Genomic DNA, 18,219 nt, shown 5'->3' with positions numbered 1-18,219 from the left:
GGCAAAGGTTTCTCGGAATATTCCGACGGCCAAGGTTCGTCGGAATATTTCGATACCTCTTTTCTCTCGGAATGTTTCCGAGGACCGTTCCATCGGAAATATCCGAGGAGATACCGACGAACAGTCCTAGGAAATGTTTCTTCGAAATGTCCTCGGAATCTTTAATTATCGGTATTCCCTCGGAATTTTCCGAGGAAATTCCGAGGAAAAATTTCTGACGACCATTCTCGTCGGTATGTCCTCGGAATACCGTTATTCCGAGGACATACCGACGATATTTGTCGTCGGAATCCCGATGTTTTCTTGTAGTGATTATGCTATTACAAACCATGAGAAATATTACAAGACGATTCTACAGCCGACAATTCTACATGTCTTATGAGGATTCACGTCTGACTGCATCATCCTGAGCCGTCCTATGAGATCCATGCCTGACGGTACTCCTTGCGCCATGTCGAAGATCTCATGTATGTTTTTCTCCATAAATCTCCATAATTCGCTTTTATTGGGATTCGAAACCCAGATCTCCTGGTGTATAAGCATTAATGAGCCTTTAGTCAAACCACTGGATCAAGGGGACTTCCACAAGAATTATCTTTAAGAAATAATGTACTAATGTTTTTTTCTTTGAGAAATAACTAAATTTTAATAATATTTATATCATTATATTACATATTTAATATATAACAAAATTAGTTATACTTTGGGAAGGAGAGAGCAATATTTTTTTATTGCGCTTGAGGCACCATATATATCCGGACCGGCGCTGTGTACTACAACCCATAACTTCATAGTATGATATGATGAAATTGTTCGTAAGCGTCTTATCGACTCTACTTCTTTGTACTTTCTTCGCCTTGACATAAATTTTATAGCGTTTCACGTTTTTTGGTGATTTTGTTTTAGATTAGTGTTGCTAATTCTGTCACCACTCTTCTCTGTTGTATTACGGTGTGCCGTTTTAGTTGTAGATAGCCTCCTTGTGAAAAGGTTAAGTGTGGCCTTTATTCTCTGCAAACTCTTGGTTCGTTTTTATTTTTATGTTCAACATATAGACTATATATCAATAATCAGTTAGATATAAATTCCTCGCGCAGCTCAGAGGTGTTTGATACAACGACCGACCATCAATGCTTGCTTATGTCTTAAGTCATGACCATGAACAATGAAGATCCATGCATGAAAGGTCCACGTGTCATGGTACATCCCAAGAGGATAAACGGTCTATACGTGTCACACGAAAGGCTACTTGGAAGGCAAGAAGAAAAGAAGTTTAAAGAAGCTAATAACGTGGCAGCTCTTGCGTCTGCCTATCTACCACGTGGAGTTTCCACATAAAAGGAGCATTTACTATAATAAGCAACAAAAACACCTCGACTAATAACACAAGTCAAAAATATTCAAAAATCCACAAATCACTTGAAACCTTTCACAAGTAGAGAAGCGAAGCAATGGCGTCGGAGAAACAACGAAAGACGGAGAGAGCCGAAGTCGCAGCAAGATTAGCAGCTGAAGACTTGCATGACATAAACAAACACCGTGACGATGACGTGGCATTGTATAAGGTAATGGAGAGAACAGTCGAACATCTACCAGAGCAGGAGAGGCCAGGGGTGATAGGATCTGTGTTCAGAGCCGTGCAAGGCACATACGAGCACGCCAGAGACGCTGTTGTCGGAAAAAGCCACGATGCCGCCGTGGCGACCAGTGAGGGAGCTAAGATGGCCTCAGAAAAAGCGGCTGGAGCCAAAGATGCAACCCTTGAGAAGGCGAAAGAGACGGCGGATTACACGGCTGAGAAGGCTAGAGAGGCTAAAGATAAGACGGCGGCGAAGGTGGGCGAGTACAAAGACTACACGGTGGATAAGGCGGTGGAAGCGAAGGATAAGACGGCAGAAAAGGCAAAGGAGACGGCGAACTATACAGCGGATAACGCCAAAGAGGCGAAGGACAAGACTGCTCAGAAGGTGGGTGAGTATAAGGACTACACGGTGGACAAGGCCAAAGAGGATAAGGATTACACGGCCGAAAAGGCTATTGAAGCAAAAGATAAGACGGTGGACAAGGCGGGAGAGTATAAGGACTACACGGTAGAGAAGGCGGCTGAAGGGAAAGACGCTGGAGTGAGTAAGCTTGGAGAGTTGAAGGATAGTGCTATTGATACGGCTAAGAGAGCTATGGGTTTCTTGTCTGGAAAGACGGAGGAAACCAAACAAAAAGCTATTGAGACGAAAGATAGTGTCAAGGTTTGGAAACATTGTGTTATTTCATATTAATGCTGACCATACATGATATGGATTGTTTGATGTATATATGTGTGCATTTATTTTTTTTGTTAATATAGGAAAAAATGGAGGAAGCTGGAGAAGAAACGAGACGTAAGATGGAGGAGATGAGAATCGAAGGTAAAGAGCTCAAAGACCAAGCTGGGGAGAAAGCACGTGAGGCATCTCAAAAGACAAGGGAGGTTACTGATTCGGCAGGTGAAAGAGCCCACGAGACAAAAGATTCTACTGCGGTTAGGTAAAAATATTAGTAACGTTCACTGAAGCTTGATTTATTGTGGGACATTTTTGACGTTAGTTTAATGATATGGATATAGGGGTAATGAAGCGAAGGGGACAATATTTGGTGCACTAGGGAATGTGACGGATGCCATAAAGAGCAAGCTGACAATGCCATCGGACATTGTGGAGGAGACACGTGCGGCACGTGAGCATGGAGGCACGGGGAGGACGGTGGTTGAAGTCAAAGTGGAAGATATAAAACCTGGTAAGGCGGCGACTTCACTGGATGAGGCTCGGAAAGACAAGGGAAAGCTCTAAGCTCGGATGGATCTGTTGTAGCAGACTAGCAGTTGACGTTTTCTGATGTTTCCCTCTTTGTTGTTGTTGTTTTTATGTTCTTCTTTTGGAAAAGAGAGATCTTATATTTATGCAACTTATTTAAGACTAGCTTTTAATGTGTCACTCGGTTATGGGAGCGAATGTTTGTTGACTTTTAGAGGATTAGCTGCCATACTCTGATACTCATCAGCTGGAGTCTAACATTTACGACGGACTCAAAGCTCTATCTTCATCATTTAATCATGGTTTTCCTTAAGTTCAGAATGACACAGCTTAGTGTGCGTCCTATCTTGACTGTGTGACCATATTTCTTGTAAACAATTTAAATCAATACCAAAAAAAAAACACTTGATCTGACTTTGGTTAATACCCTCCAATTCTGTACGTCTTGAAACATATTTGAGTTGGAGTGAAACTGAGGTTGTCTACCTGCAAGTTTTTCACCAAGCCGTAAAAAAGGTAAAAAGGAACTCAAGTAAATGTCACTTGAATGGGGATAACTGTGTACTGATCAATGAGATACATTAATATCTCTTCTTGTACTAAATTTTCAACTCCTTGCACCTTTAAAGGTTAAAATGTAAAATTTAACATAGGGAAGGAAGGAGATAAAAATAAAAATAGATGCACGCCCGGTGGGACTCGAACCCACAATCGTTTGATTAGAAGTCAAACGCCTTATCCATTAGGCCACGGGCGCTTTCGCCTGTTTTCCGATTATGTTGCAATAGATCTTGTAATATTATATTATTGACTAAATTTAGTACATTTGTGATGAAGTTTTGCTCTTGTAAATATAGTTAATTACGGTATGGTAAATGTTAATTACTTAACTCTCAAGCATGAAGTTTAGCTCTTGTTAATCACTGTTTATTCCATACTGATGTAAGGTAGACGCAGCATGAGACGTCAATTCTGGTGGTTCTGGTATTGAAGGTATTTTCTCGGGTGATAATCCCTTGTCCCTTTCTAACCTGCATGAGTCTCGCAATCATGTATATCAGCACTTATGGTTGAAGCTATTGTTGTCCGTCTTGTGGTAGTTACTGCTGCCTACTCAAACATCTGACCCCTGGCGGCAATTCCTTATCCCTTATCAAGCTATTGAAGAATGGAGGTTTTCAGCATTAACTTTTTGGTATCATGTTTGATATCTATCACTATTCACTATATGTCCTTTTTTGATGTCATTTCCTTTTCTTTTGTTACTTGAAACTTTAATGGAGACGTTGATGTTGTGGCAAAACCAGCCCTCTCTTTGCTTGTTACTAATTCCCTGGGTGGAGTGTAAACTATTTTTAAGTAATGCATGCTGTTTGATCAAAAAAAATTCCCTACTGATGTCATTTTTTATTGCATGCCCATTGATTACTTCTGAAACACGAATCTTGTGGTTGGCTTCACTACGTACAAGTGGCTAAAAGCTTGACTTGCCTCTTTACTTTAGACTAATCCAAAACAGTTTGTAAGAATACGGTCTCCGTAATGGCCAAATTTGATTGCAAAACTATCCCACAGGTTTTACCCTCTTAGATTCATAATCATAGTTATTGATAGGATATAAGAAAATGATGGTAAACAAACGAAGGTTCATATTTATTATTAGAAACTTATTTTTTTGTGTGATCAATAGTAAGCTAAAGAGCAGCGTTACGGAAAATAATAAACTTCAAGAAACATATTATCATGCTAGAAAGGAGACAATCTTTGAGACCTTGCAGTAGAAGGACCAATCAGGATGAGAAGAATCAATCTTGGGTTGTCCGAAAGAGTTCTCTTTAATATAAGCTTGCACGTCTGTTGCATTTGCCAGATCATCCAAGTAAGAGCAGAACTCTCCTTCTGGATCTAGCATGCATAAAATTACATAACCAAGTCACAAAACAGAAAGATAAGTGATAAACATCAAATGCTAAATATTGGTTGCATACCAAGAAAATCATCATTTTTGTCTGTAGGATCATAAGTAACTGGAAATACTCCTGTATTGTCCTGCATGCAAATCAAGATATATCAAAGTTGGAAGCAGCACCTAAAGTGATATATAACTTTATTAAAGGGATTTGGATTATTTACAGGATTAATAAGAGCTTTGTAGGGTTCATTATCAATGAGAATAGTGTTTGAAGCAGAGAACTCTTTGAACTTTTGGAACACTTTAGAAAGATCTTGAAAAACATTGGCTTATCACTGTTCTCTAGTGTCTTCAATCCACAATTAGTACTCTGTTTTTGATCCTACAGTTAACAAAGAGTGTAAGATAGCATATGCATATATGAAAAGAAATATATCCATATATAAAGATAAAAAAGAGTCTTACCCACACAAACAGCAGCTTATTTTTCAGATCTTCAAGAACAATATTAAGGATTATATCGACATTACTCCTACAATCAAAACCATGAAAAATTAAATCAAAGTATACTTATAAAGTTGAGAAATGAAATGAATAACTCGTTAGCAGATGACCAAATCCCAACTTCGAATCTCTCAAGGCAAAACTTCATGAACTCTCCAGCAAATGGCCTCTTATACACTGAAAAAATCAAAAATAAAAACATAAAACATCGTATATTTGTAACCAAATAGAATTGAAATGTTATGTTACCAAGATTTGGCCCACAAGTTGCATCTGGAGATCGGTTCTCTGGCTTTCTACGCAAATTTTGCACATGGACTCGGTATAGAAGTAGACCATTTGGACTTAAGATCAAGAGTTTCTTCTTCTTTTTCTCTGGTCCTAAGCTAAGTTTGTCTAGAATCGAACTCAATTCTGTCTGCTCTGAATATTTCTCACTTGCGTACTCATCGTCGTCACTGTCATCCGCCAGAACAATACTCTTCTTGGATTTTTCTTCCGCCATTTTTCTTGTTAGTAAAGAACGCCAAGACTAACGTTGTAGATTTATACTATTATTAAGACTCAATAGGGTTAAGCCTTTTTTAACTTGGTGGCGATTTAGCTTCACGAGGTCAAAGCTCATTTATTTGGCGTTTCTCTTCATGCAGTTCTTTGGTATACATGACATAAATTGACTTAGAGCTACTAATCAGAGGATCCCACATGTCATCTAGTCACTTGCACGGGTTTTTTTGGTCTAACACTTGCACGGTTACACCATATAAAGTACCAAACGAATTGGCTTTCACATCCGCATGACAAGCCCAACAACCAGCAATGAGAGACCCCTCTCACTAACTGAACCGAGGGATGGTACGCGATAGAACCTGAACTCAGGGCACCTTCATCCACGTTCCATATTTACTCCGTTTGAAGTAAAATATGGAGTGGATCTTAATCGATACTTTCATCTCATCTTTTTAAATATTGATTTTAGTTTATTTTTCTAATATTGATTTATAATTTTATTTTATTAAAATATTAAATAGATAATTTATAACTGATATGCTTTCACTTATAATGTTTCTAATTTTACTATCATAACCCGCTTAATGCTAATTTTTTTTACCATACAAAATTCATCTGATGGTTGTATTTTTACCATGCAAAATTCTCTTACAATTTTTTTTTGTCATCAACTAAAGTTGAACTCATTTAATGTAAAAATGACAATTCATATGATGGTTGTATTTTTACCATGCCAAAATTCTCTTACATTTTTTCACGATTTAGTTAATAACTAAAGTTGAACTCATTTAATGTAAAGATAACATTTCATATGATGGTTGTATTTTTACCATGCCAAAATTCTCTTACATTTTTTCACGATTTAGTTAATAACTAAAGTTGAACTCATTTAATGTAAAAATGACAATTCATATGATGGTTGTATTTTTACCATGCCAAAATTCTCTGTATAGACATTAATTGTTAGTATAGACATTAATTGTTATTTTTGAAATTTGACATTTATATTAATTATATTATATTATTTGGTGTATATAATATATATTGCATAGAACTTAAATGTGGTTTTATAAATAATATTACTAAATCTCTTCAAAAATATATTAATTGTTAAGAAAATATAAAGATAATTTAATTGTGAATATAAAACAAAGAATATAATAATAGGTTCTTACTTATATAAAATATGTATATATATAAATTATAAATTTATAATTTTAATGGGACCACATATTTACATAGAATTTTCTAAAAAATTATTATTTTATTATTTTATTATTTTATCGATTTGTGTCAAATTTTGAACCAGACAAGTTGAGACCGACAAAATTTATTAATTTATAGAGATTATTATTTATCGAGTATTAATTTATAGACTGTACTAATTATAATTCTCTTGACTATATTCAACTTTGATTTTGACAAATTATATTTACAATTTTATTATGTTTCAATATATGAAACTTCCTATTTTAGAAACTACACAACACTAATTCTAGTTTTTAATAGCAATACAAATGGAAATAGTATATACGGAACTGAAAATGGAATAAACTCTAGAACCAAATATTTATTACTTGTTCTAAAATCTAAACTAAACTAATCGTAATGATTATTACTTGGACAAGGATCAAAGGAAAATAAAAACCTCCGTTGACAAAAAGGGAAATAAATCATCATTTTGTATTAAGTTATTATATTATATAGTGGACAAATATGCGTATTATTATTATATTTATGAGTCCACTATCCTATTATAAAAAAACACAATTCGACCAACAAAAACAAGACACGTAATAATAATTCACTTAACCAGTCTACACCATATGGCAACCGCAAAAAAACGAAAATTAAGATGATGATTGTTTAGTAGTTTTTGATTTTAGTTTTTAGTTTTTGGATTTTAGTTTTTAGATTTTAGATTTTGGTTTTTGATTTTCAGTTTTTGTTTTTAATTTTTCAGCTTTTGGTTTTAGCTTTTAGATTTTGATTTTAGTTTTTGGTTATGCAGTATTTTTTAGTTTTTAAAAGAATAATTATATATTACTTTTAAATAATACAAGAAAATATCAATTAAATATTTAGAAGTTACGATAAAAGTTTATCAAAATATTATGATTTTGTTTAAAAATAAAATACAGTAACATGTTTCTAGTTATTATATTATTATAAAAAATATATTATAATAAAATGTTAATCATAAAATAGATATAATTTGCAAAAATTAAAATATTTTAAAATAATAAACTATTTAGAAATTTTCGTATATAAATTATATTTTATTTTAAAACTTGAATGACAATTGTTTTATGATATAAGTGATTAGTTTTATGTGTAATCTTGAGTAGATGAAAAATGATTTCTGAAAAAATTAATAATTATTAAAATATTTAAAATTATATATTTTCACAATTAAAATGTTTTGCAATTTATCATGTTTAAAAAAATTAACATATTTTACTAAAAATATAAATAATAAATAATAAATTTGTTTATGACTAATACACAATATTTATAAACTAAGATTACATTTTTACTTTGTGTTTCAAAAAAAAATACATTTATTCTAGAGCATATACATTTAATCAATGTTGGTAAATATTATATTAATATTATCAAAAAGCTAAAAAAAAATAAATAAAAAGCTACGTGTTCCTCTACAAAAACTAGAAAAACATGGATTTTGGTTTTTCACTTAAAAGTTGATACATCATGTAAAAACTAGTTTCTCTAATTTATAGGAAAACTCTTTTACTAAAATCTTGATTGGCTGTAGAAAGAGTTTTGGTTTTCCATAATTTTAGAGAATCAGCATTTTAGAAATCTTGATTGGCTAAGAAAATTCAAAAACCAAAAACCATTCTAAAATCTAAAAACAATCAACACCTAAAAAACCTCTTCTCGTCTGCAAAAGGCGTGCAGCACATCGTTTTGTCTTCTTTGGCATCCAGCGAGCCTACCTTATCATCCAACGGTTGTCATTAAAACAATCCAACGGCTCTAACTTACCCATATACTCTTTATATACCAAACCAGACCTCGCCCCTTTCACCAACTACTCTTAACCGCTCGCTAAAACCCTCGAGCTCATCGCCAATCTTCCTCTAGATCTACTCGAAACCATGGCCACTATCACCGTCGTTAAGGCTAGGCAGATCTTCGACAGCCGTGGCAACCCCACCGTTGAGGTTTGCCTCTTCTCGCTTAGCTCTCGTGGGTTTGTTTGTATTATGAGTATCTGAGCTTAGGTGACTGAGACTGTGCTTTGATCGCGAATAGAACGATAGATTTGAGTCTCGATCGCGATTTGAACTATAGATCTGTGTTTTGATCGCGATTAGAACTATAGATTTGCGTTTAGATCGCGATTTGAGCTATAGATTGTGTGTTTGATCGCGATTTGAGCTATAGATTTGTGTTTAGATCGCTATTAGAACGATATAATTGCGTTTCGATCGCGATTTGAGCTATAGATTTGTGTTTATTGCTTCTTGTGGATCGTGAGAAGATGATGATGTATCATCGTCGATCATGGCCTTGATTATTGTTTATATTTGGATCTCACGTTACTTTGTTAGTTAGTGATGGATTTTGATTAATAGTAACGAAGCTAATGATTGATCTGATGATTTGTTTAGGTCGATGTCCACACATCAAATGGTGTCAAGGTTACAGCTGCTGTTCCTAGTGGAGCCTCCACTGGTATCTACGAGGCTCTTGAGCTTAGGGATGGTGGATCTGATTATCTCGGAAAGGGTGTTTCTAAGGTGAGAGACTGCGTTTGTGGTCTTTTTGATTTTAGTGAATGAAATCTGATTTTTTTTTTTGTTGATGTCTATAGGCTGTTGGCAATGTGAACAACATCATCGGCCCAGCGTTGATTGGAAAGGTGAGTCTCTCTTTGATTAGTGCTTTAAATTTGTTTCGGTTGTTTTCTGACGTTCATGTGTTTTATTGGTTGTTTTTTGTAGGACCCGACTCAGCAGACTGCTATTGACAACTTCATGGTCCATGAACTTGATGGAACCCAGAACGAGTGGGGTTGGTGCAAGCAAAAGGTGTGATCCAAGGGAAATACATGTTTTATGTATTCTTTTTACTAATGAAAGACGATTCTGATTACTGAGCATTTTGGTTCTTTTTTTGTACAGCTTGGAGCCAATGCTATCCTTGCTGTCTCTCTTGCTGTCTGCAAAGCTGGAGCCGTTGTCAGTGGAATTCCTCTCTACAAGGTAGGATGATCTTGCGAACTCGTAATAAAGCTTTGTTGCTACTTTGGCTACTTGATTGTTTTGGCTTCTAGATGTTCTAAGCTTCTCCTTTTTCGTGGTATTTTGGGTACAGCACATTGCCAATCTTGCTGGTAACCCTAAGATTGTTCTGCCAGTTCCTGCTTTCAACGTCATCAATGGTGGATCACATGCAGGAAACAAGCTCGCTATGCAGGCATGTTCGTTGTGGTTCCTTTTCTTTGAAATGTTAAATTTCAAGTTTTGAAAATTTCTGATTGGGATTGGGTATTGGTGTTTGCAGGAGTTTATGATTCTCCCTATTGGAGCTTCATCTTTCAAAGAAGCCATGAAAATGGGTGTTGAAGTTTACCACAACTTGAAGGTAAACCTCAAATCATTGTGGTTTTTGAGATGCCCTCGTAAATGATATGCAAAATTTGTGTTCCCTATTTCGGCTTCTGTAACTTCAGTTAATTCCTGTGGACTAACTAACTTTTTCCATATGTTTTCCAGTCTGTGATCAAGAAGAAGTATGGCCAGGATGCTACCAATGTTGGTGATGAAGGTGGCTTTGCCCCAAACATTCAGGAGAACAAGGAAGGTCTTGAATTGCTCAAGACTGCTATTGAGAAGGCCGGCTACACTGGCAAGGTCGTCATTGGAATGGATGTTGCCGCTTCCGAGTTCTACTCATCAGACAAGACCTATGACTTGAACTTCAAAGAAGAGGTGAACTTTTATTTCCTTATTATTTACTTCCTTCTTAGGATAAAACGCAAAGATCATTCCTGACTTATAAGATATTCCTCTGTTTGTGTCTCTGCAGAACAACAATGGTTCTCAGAAGATTTCTGGAGATGCTCTCAAGGACCTTTACAAGTCCTTTGTTGCTGAGTACCCAATCGTGTCCATTGAGGACCCATTTGACCAAGATGACTGGGAGCACTATGCTAAGATGACCACCGAGTGTGGAGACAGTGTTCAGATTGTTGGTGATGATTTGTTGGTCACCAACCCCAAGGTTTGTGACATAACCCGATGGTCTTACCAGTTTATGTCTATTTTCCTTGCATTCTCTATCTCTCAAAGTGCTTATATCTCTGTCTCTCTCATTCCAGAGGGTTGCAAAGGCAATCGCCGAGAAGTCTTGCAATGCTCTTCTCTTGAAGGTATTCTCCAACCCAGATTATAATCTTTCGACATTTACTGACTAAATATTCGGTGATCAGGTTAACCAAATCGGGTCAGTGACAGAGAGTATTGAGGCAGTTAAGATGTCGAAGAGAGCAGGGTGGGGAGTGATGGCCAGCCACAGAAGTGGTGAAACCGAGGACACCTTCATTGCTGACCTATCTGTTGGCTTGTCTACTGTAAGTTTGAAACCAATTAAAACGTTACCAAGCAACCAATTAATTCCATGTTGTCTGATTCTCTCGTTTGGTACTCTCTCTCTCTCTCTCCAGGGACAAATCAAGACCGGAGCTCCATGCAGGTCCGAGCGTCTGGCCAAGTACAACCAGGTAAAACATCCCAAACCAAAATGATCATTGTGTGTTTAACAAGTATCAAGAGCACAGTAGTTTTTTGTTGACTAATATTGCTTTGTTGTAAAACATGAACAGCTTTTGCGTATCGAGGAAGAGTTGGGATCAGAGGCAGTTTACGCTGGAGCCAACTTCCGCAAGCCTGTGGAGCCGTACTAGACAAGTGCCAGCTCTTAGAAGCGAAGTGCTCTCCTTTGTGACGAGAAACAGATCTGAGTTGTGTTTGGTCCATTTTGCTTTAATAAAAACATACGTTTGCTTTTTTTTTCTCCCTTCGTTGGTTTATTTTCCGAACCGCCCTTGTTGGGAGTAAGTTGCTTATTTTTGTAAGAAAAAAACCTGAGATAGCTCTGCCTTTAAAGAGGACAGCAGCTCTTCTTTTATAATCTAATTTCGGCTTCTCTTAATTTCCTGTGTAAACGGCGTAGAGGGTGATTTTATCAGCAAAATTGGTCTATGTTGTGGCTGCTAATGTCTGGTAAAAATGTGTTTCTTTGAAACTTATAACCGCACACTATAAGAAAAAAGTCTGTTTGCGTTTGTTGAACATTTCCATAAGTTTTCCACTCTCGTAAGATCACTAGAGCGTAAAGGCACTCGTACCAAATTAATTGGATCAACCAGAATCGTTTCCCTTCTCGGTTTCAGACGTTGTAAACAACTAGCAAGTGATATACGGATATACACCTTATTTTTCAACAAGCAGGTTTGCCCGAGTGGTTAAGGGGGAAGACTTAAGTTCTTCTGCACATAAGTGCGCGTGGGTTCGAACCCCACAGCCTGCAATTTTACTTTTCACACTGAAGAAGTTGAAAAAAATAGATTAGTAGACATCATCGTTTTTTCGCAACAATAATAGGTGGTAACCCGCGCAGAGCGCGGAATGATGGACCAAAAGAAATTATAAATTTAAAACTATATAGACTAATTTATTGGTGTATTTTAATTATATTTTATGGAAATAAAACATCTAAAAGAGTAAGTAAAGACTTGTATAAATTTATTATGAATTTTAGATAAAACAAAAAAAAACAGCAAGAGCATTATTTTTTCATAATATAAATTATGAATATAAAATAAAACGAAACATATGCAACAGAATAATAAAATATGAAAGAAACAAATTTATAAACAAACAAATAAAAAATTGATAAAACCACAACAACTGTAAAGTGTATTCAGAACTCTTGGTTTGCAATTCTATAGAAAGCCATAACAAAGTATCAACTTACCAAACTAAACACGTATATTTACCAAATTCAGTAACGAAATGATATATCTCTTTCTGAAAACATCGATTTCTGGAACATCATTAGGTTCAAAAATAATTTTTGAAACCCATCAATGTTAATCACATTCTTCAATCGACCTTATCATATGATAAAAAACAATGTAAGCAAAATCAAACACGAAATTCATGATTTTTTTTCTATGTAGAAAAATAGTAGGTTTTGATGTGGATGAATTTGAGTCTAATGTTATATATAGGGATCACTTATAGGGTTTTGCTTATGAAAGATTAGAGAGAAAAGAGTATTATCTCATCTAAATCAAATCAAATTAATCCTTAACTTTTAGCTGTCAATTTTAAAATTATGGAAAGTAATATAATTAAGAAATCAATAAATTAACTTTGTAAATTAACTTGATCGAATATTGACGTATTGTGATGGGTTGAGTCCTTAATTTCAGAATCTTGGTGCTTGATCTAAGGAATTGAATATAATTTGTATAGGACTTTAAATTAATAAATAATTGTAGCACATATTGTTCTAATTTCCATACGAATACTGGTCTGAGTCAAAACTTTCCTCTAATAATTTTTCGAATACTAATCTGTGAATATATAACGGAAAGTAATGCCATATATATTGTTATACATTCAACGATTTGAAATATTGAGCAAATATTATTAAACTGCATTGAAAAATTTCCATATATATAGTCACTAAATTTGTTTGGGCACCACCTAGTCGTGGGGATGAAGATACATAAAGTTTTTCAATTTCAATTTTAATAGTTTATATCTTACAATTATATAAAACTTGAGTATTTTATATTATATATAATATTTAAACTATACACATACATAGTACATACAAGATTAAAAAAAGATTAGATTATGCATTATATTATATATAATATTTAAACTATACGCTTACATAGTACGTATACCATTAAAAAAAAGTTAGATTATGCATTATATTTATGCAGTAAACTATAGTTTATTAGAAATATAGCAACTTTCTACAACATTGATCAATATATGGTCCTATTTTTTTCAAACTACGAAATGTGTTATCACTCCGTATAAAAACTCAGATTACTCCATATAAAACTCATACACTAATATTATATTTTTTTTTACGAACACTAACCAGACGACTTAATTAAGTCGTCCGATAAGTCGTCCAGCTGGGAAGACTTTCCAGACGCCTTATTATAAGTCGTCTAATAAGTCGTCCAGATGGAAGACTTTCCAGACGACTTAATTAAGTCGTCCGATAAGTCGTCCAGCTGGGAAGACTTTCCAGACGCCTTATTATAAGTCGTCTAATAAGTCGTCCAGATGGAAGACTTTCCAGACGACTTAATTAAGTCGTCCGATAAGTCGTCCAGCTGGGAAGACTTTCCAGACGCCTTATTATAAGTCGTCTAATAAGTCGTCCAGATGGAAGACTTTCCAGACGACTTAATTAAGTCGTCCGATAAGTCGTCCAGCTGGGAAGACTTTCCAGACGCCTTATTATAAGTCGTCTAATAAGTCGTCCAGATGGAAGACTTTCCAGACGACTTAATTAAGTCGTCCGATAAGTCGTCCAGCTGGGAAGACTTTCCAGACGCCTTATTATAAGTCGTCTAATAAGTCGTCCAGATGGAAGACTTTCCAGACGACTTAATTAAGTCGTCCGATAAGTCGTCCAGCTGGGAAGACTTTCCAGACGCCTTATTATAAGTCGTCTAATAAGTCGTCCAGATGGAAGACTTTCCAGACGACTTAATTAAGTCGTCCGATAAGTCGTCCAGCTGGGAAGACTTTCCAGACGCCTTATTATAAGTCGTCTAATAAGTCGTCCAGATGGAAGACTTTCCAGACGACTTAATTAAGTCGTCCGATAAGTCGTCCAGCTGGGAAGACTTTCCAGACGCCTTATTATAAGTCGTCTAATAAGTCGTCCAGATGGAAGACTTTCCAGACGACTTAATTAAGTCGTCCGATAAGTCGTCCAGCTGGGAAGACTTTCCAGACGCCTTATTATAAGTCGTCTAATAAGTCGTCCAGATGGAAGACTTTCCAGACGACTTAATTAAGTCGTCCGATAAGTCGTCCAGCTGGGAAGACTTTCCAGACGCCTTATTATAAGTCGTCTAATAAGTCGTCCAGATGGAAGACTTTCCAGACGACTTAATTAAGTCGTCCGATAAGTCGTCCAGCTGGGAAGACTTTCCAGACGCCTTATTATAAGTCGTCTAATAAGTCGTCCAGATGGAAGACTTTCCAGACGACTTAATTAAGTCGTCCGATAAGTCGTCCAGCTGGGAAGACTTTCCAGACGCCTTATTATAAGTCGTCTAATAAGTCGTCCAGATGGAAGACTTTCCAGACGACTTAATTAAGTCGTCCGATAAGTCGTCCAGCTGGGAAGACTTTCCAGACGCCTTATTATAAGTCGTCTAATAAGTCGTCCAGATGGAAGACTTTCCAGACGACTTAATTAAGTCGTCCGATAAGTCGTCCAGCTGGGAAGACTTTCCAGACGCCTTATTATAAGTCGTCTAATAAGTCGTCCAGATGGAAGACTTTCCAGACGACTTAATTAAGTCGTCCGATAAGTCGTCCAGCTGGGAAGACTTTCCAGACGCCTTATTATAAGTCGTCTAATAAGTCGTCCAGATGGAAGACTTTCCAGACGACTTAATTAAGTCGTCCGATAAGTCGTCCAGCTGGGAAGACTTTCCAGACGCCTTATTATAAGTCGTCTAATAAGTCGTCCAGATGGAAGACTTTCCAGACGACTTAATTAAGTCGTCCGATAAGTCGTCCAGCTGGGAAGACTTTCCAGACGCCTTATTATAAGTCGTCTAATAAGTCGTCCAGATGGAAGACTTTCCAGACGACTTAATTAAGTCGTCCGATAAGTCGTCCAGCTGGGAAGACTTTCCAGACGCCTTATTATAAGTCGTCTAATAAGTCGTCCAGATGGAAGACTTTCCAGACGACTTAATTAAGTCGTCCGATAAGTCGTCCAGCTGGGAAGACTTTCCAGACGCCTTATTATAAGTCGTCTAATAAGTCGTCCAGATGGAAGACTTTCCAGACGACTTAATTAAGTCGTCCGATAAGTCGTCCAGCTGGGAAGACTTTCCAGACGCCTTATTATAAGTCGTCTAATAAGTCGTCCAGATGGAAGACTTTCCAGACGACTTAATTAAGTCGTCCGATAAGTCGTCCAGCTGGGAAGACTTTCCAGACGCCTTATTATAAGTCGTCTAATAAGTCGTCCAGATGGAAGACTTTCCAGACGACTTAATTAAGTCGTCCGATAAGTCGTCCAGCTGGGAAGACTTTCCAGACGCCTTATTATAAGTCGTCTAATAAGTCGTCCAGATGGAAGACTTTCCAGACGACTTATAATAAGTCGTCTGCGCAGTCTTTTGGATTGAAGTAAATACCTGACTCAAGATAGCAGCTTTCATTGATCTGCGGCCTCTGCTGCCCTCGTAAGCCAGTATCGGTGGAGACGGACTGTCTGCTCTGGGACCACCAATACTAGCACCCAATTCCGGCATAGCTGTGTACGTCTAGACCTGAAGAACTTGTATAAACCCATCCACGGTGTAACAGCCAGCAATTTCTTTGTTCCACAAAGAGTCCATCAGCACCTTAAACGCGACTCTCCCCCATGGATAATTCTCAAACCGTTCTAAATCCATCACTAGCCTTGCCAGAGTAGATCGTGTAGCGGTTGAAAACTTTCTCCCTTCAATGAATCCAGTGAAGATGGAGAGGTACGCGAGCCGCTTGCGATCTTCCCTGGACCAATCCCCGCATCTCTTCAGTGCTGCTATTATCTGATCAGTAGTTGGCCCAGCTTCCAGATGAACTCCCAGCATCCCCCAGAAAGAAACCATCTCTGGGGTAACGTCACATTTTGGTGTCTCAAGGTCCTCGATGTACTCGCAGTTTAGACCAGTGAGGTTTTCAAACTCTAACAGTGAAAACCTCAAAGGTTCTGGACCAACGAGAGACCACATCTCATACTTCTTCTTAATGTCCAGCTTGAAACTGAGCATGTAGTGAACCAGCCTTGAAGCCCAACCAAATCCCTGCTCCTTGAACTTGATGAAAACTCCCAAACTCGACTCCTTGAGCTCTTCAAATTCGTCATCAGTAAGAGCTTTCCTAAGAGCAGTATGCAACTTGCTGTTATCCGTATGATACGAAATGCTATTGTGGGCTTCTGGTTCTTCCCCTGATGTGTATAACCTACGGGGGAGTTCTGGAATATCCATCCTTTTTGTCTGCAAAATAATCAAAGACAACAATATAAGTCCAGACGACTTAGTAGACGACTTAAATTACTTACAAGTCTTCCAGTCGCAGAAGGAGTTGGAGTACTCGTCATTGCGGTTATAGATCTGAAAAAATAAACGTGAAACGGTGAGAATGAGTAAATTGATAGAGACAACGTTTTATGTTCATCTTTTCCTCGAGATTGATGACTTAGCGGCGTTAGGGTTTACAGAGAAACGGCGCTAAGGTTTACAGAGAAGAAGCGGCGGCGCTAGGGTTTAGAAGAAGCGGCGGCGCTAGTGTTTAGAACGTTGGTGACCACGGTGGCGAGGGCGACGGTTTGTTCGGAAATAGTGGAATCGGCGGCGCTAGGGTTTAGAGGAATCGGCGCGGCTAGGGTTAGAAGAAGCTGCGGCGACAACGGTGAGAATGAAGTGAGATAGATAGCCGATGTTGAGAACGATGGTTTGTTCGGAAATCGTGGGAATTCGAAATCGCCTTTGAGAGGGAGAACTGTTAGGGTTTCTGAATTTCGCGAAAAATGAAACAAAAAAAATAAAAATCACCTTATATATTGGGTAAATAATCCGGTTAGCTTTAAAATTACATTGGTAAACTTTAAGGTTTGGTCCGGTTTAGACGACTTATTCTGGCTGATAATGTACAACAGACGACTTAATATTTAGTCGTCTGTTTTCAGACGACAAAATATTAAGTCGTCCTAGACCCTAAAATGAACCCCTAAACTAAAATGACTAGATTAACTAACTAACCACGTTATAAAATCAAATTATACTTAAATAGTGTTTACTATACACAGAAATGAACACGCATAAGTAATTTTAAAAATTTTCAAAAACGGTTTTAATGCTTTCCAAAATCTAACCCTAAGAACACATACAATACTACAACATATGTTGATGAAACATAAACTTAAGAATATCATGACTCACTACTTTCACTCATCTATGCTGAAAACAATTGAAATTTGTTATATCTTAATTTATACCTCCTAAGACATATGTTAATTACATAATTCCCATTTTTCACTTATCAAAATATTTTTTACAAAATTTTTAAATTATGTTTAAGACTAACTGTCCAGACGACTTTCAGTTAAGTCGTCTGGACGACTTATTTTCAAGTCGTCTAAACAGACGACTTGCGAGGGGTAGAAACGTAAAAAAAATTCCGTTTTTTTGTTTGGTCACAA

General features: G+C 36.8%; 2 protein-coding genes, 2 non-coding genes and 1 pseudogene across 5 annotated transcripts; 3 read left to right on the top strand and 2 right to left on the bottom strand.

Moving 5' to 3' along the window:
• Positions 1 to 1,399: 1,399 nt before the first annotated feature.
• LOC106340910 (embryonic protein DC-8-like) lies at positions 1,400 to 3,027 on the top strand. The gene is made up of 3 exons (XM_013779744.1): positions 1,400 to 2,246; positions 2,345 to 2,523; positions 2,603 to 3,027. The coding sequence occupies exons 1-3, from the start codon at positions 1,452 to 1,454 to the stop codon at positions 2,823 to 2,825; spliced, it is 1,197 nt and encodes a 398-aa protein (XP_013635198.1). The 5' UTR covers positions 1,400 to 1,451; the 3' UTR covers positions 2,826 to 3,027.
• A 446-nt stretch (positions 3,028 to 3,473) lies between these two features.
• Positions 3,474 to 3,546, bottom strand: TRNAR-UCU. The gene has a single exon. It is a non-coding gene; the product is annotated as a tRNA-Arg (tRNA).
• Positions 3,547 to 4,530: 984 nt separating this feature from the next.
• Positions 4,531 to 5,710, bottom strand: LOC106339136 (annotated as a pseudogene).
• Positions 5,711 to 8,746: 3,036 nt separating this feature from the next.
• LOC106342739 (bifunctional enolase 2/transcriptional activator) lies at positions 8,747 to 11,898 on the top strand. 2 transcript variants are annotated; one of them, XM_013781760.1, is made up of 13 exons: positions 8,747 to 8,903; positions 9,354 to 9,482; positions 9,557 to 9,604; positions 9,687 to 9,773; positions 9,867 to 9,947; positions 10,060 to 10,161; positions 10,249 to 10,329; positions 10,479 to 10,676; positions 10,774 to 10,968; positions 11,066 to 11,116; positions 11,177 to 11,317; positions 11,411 to 11,467; positions 11,570 to 11,898. In XM_013781760.1, exons 1-13 carry the CDS (start codon positions 8,838 to 8,840, stop codon positions 11,648 to 11,650), a joined length of 1,317 nt encoding a protein of 438 aa, XP_013637214.1. In that variant the 5' UTR covers positions 8,747 to 8,837; the 3' UTR covers positions 11,651 to 11,898. The 2 variants fall into 2 exon arrangements, with proteins under 2 accessions (XP_013637214.1, XP_013637213.1); XM_013781759.1 differs by having other exon boundaries at positions 8,838 to 8,903; positions 10,461 to 10,676.
• Positions 11,899 to 12,193: 295 nt separating this feature from the next.
• On the top strand, positions 12,194 to 12,276 carry TRNAL-UAA. Its single transcript has one exon. It is a non-coding gene; the product is annotated as a tRNA-Leu (tRNA).
• Positions 12,277 to 18,219: the final 5,943 nt, after the last annotated feature.

Source organism: Brassica oleracea, chromosome C4 (genome assembly GCF_000695525.1).
Source record: "Brassica oleracea var. oleracea cultivar TO1000 chromosome C4, BOL, whole genome shotgun sequence".
Lineage (NCBI taxonomy): Eukaryota > Viridiplantae > Streptophyta > Magnoliopsida > Brassicales > Brassicaceae > Brassica > Brassica oleracea.
The sequence above is the reverse complement of the archived record's forward strand: the minus strand, read 5'-3'. Positions and strand labels throughout refer to the sequence as shown.

Excerpts from the sequence above, each read along its gene's own strand:
- LOC106340910 (XM_013779744.1), top strand. The coding sequence starts at position 1,452 with ATGGCGTCGGAGAAACAACGAAAGACGGAGAGAGCCGAAGTCGCAGCA. Across the intron at positions 2,247-2,344 it reads AGACGAAAGATAGTGTCAAG|GAAAAAATGGAGGAAGCTGG; the intron begins GTTTGGAAACAT and ends TTGTTAATATAG. Across the intron at positions 2,524-2,602 it reads AAAGATTCTACTGCGGTTAG|GGGTAATGAAGCGAAGGGGA; the intron begins GTAAAAATATTA and ends ATATGGATATAG.
- LOC106342739 (XM_013781759.1), top strand. The coding sequence starts at position 8,838 with ATGGCCACTATCACCGTCGTTAAGGCTAGGCAGATCTTCGACAGCCGT. Across the intron at positions 9,774-9,866 it reads GGGGTTGGTGCAAGCAAAAG|CTTGGAGCCAATGCTATCCT; the intron begins GTGTGATCCAAG and ends TTTTTTGTACAG. Across the intron at positions 9,948-10,059 it reads GTGGAATTCCTCTCTACAAG|CACATTGCCAATCTTGCTGG; the intron begins GTAGGATGATCT and ends TTTTGGGTACAG.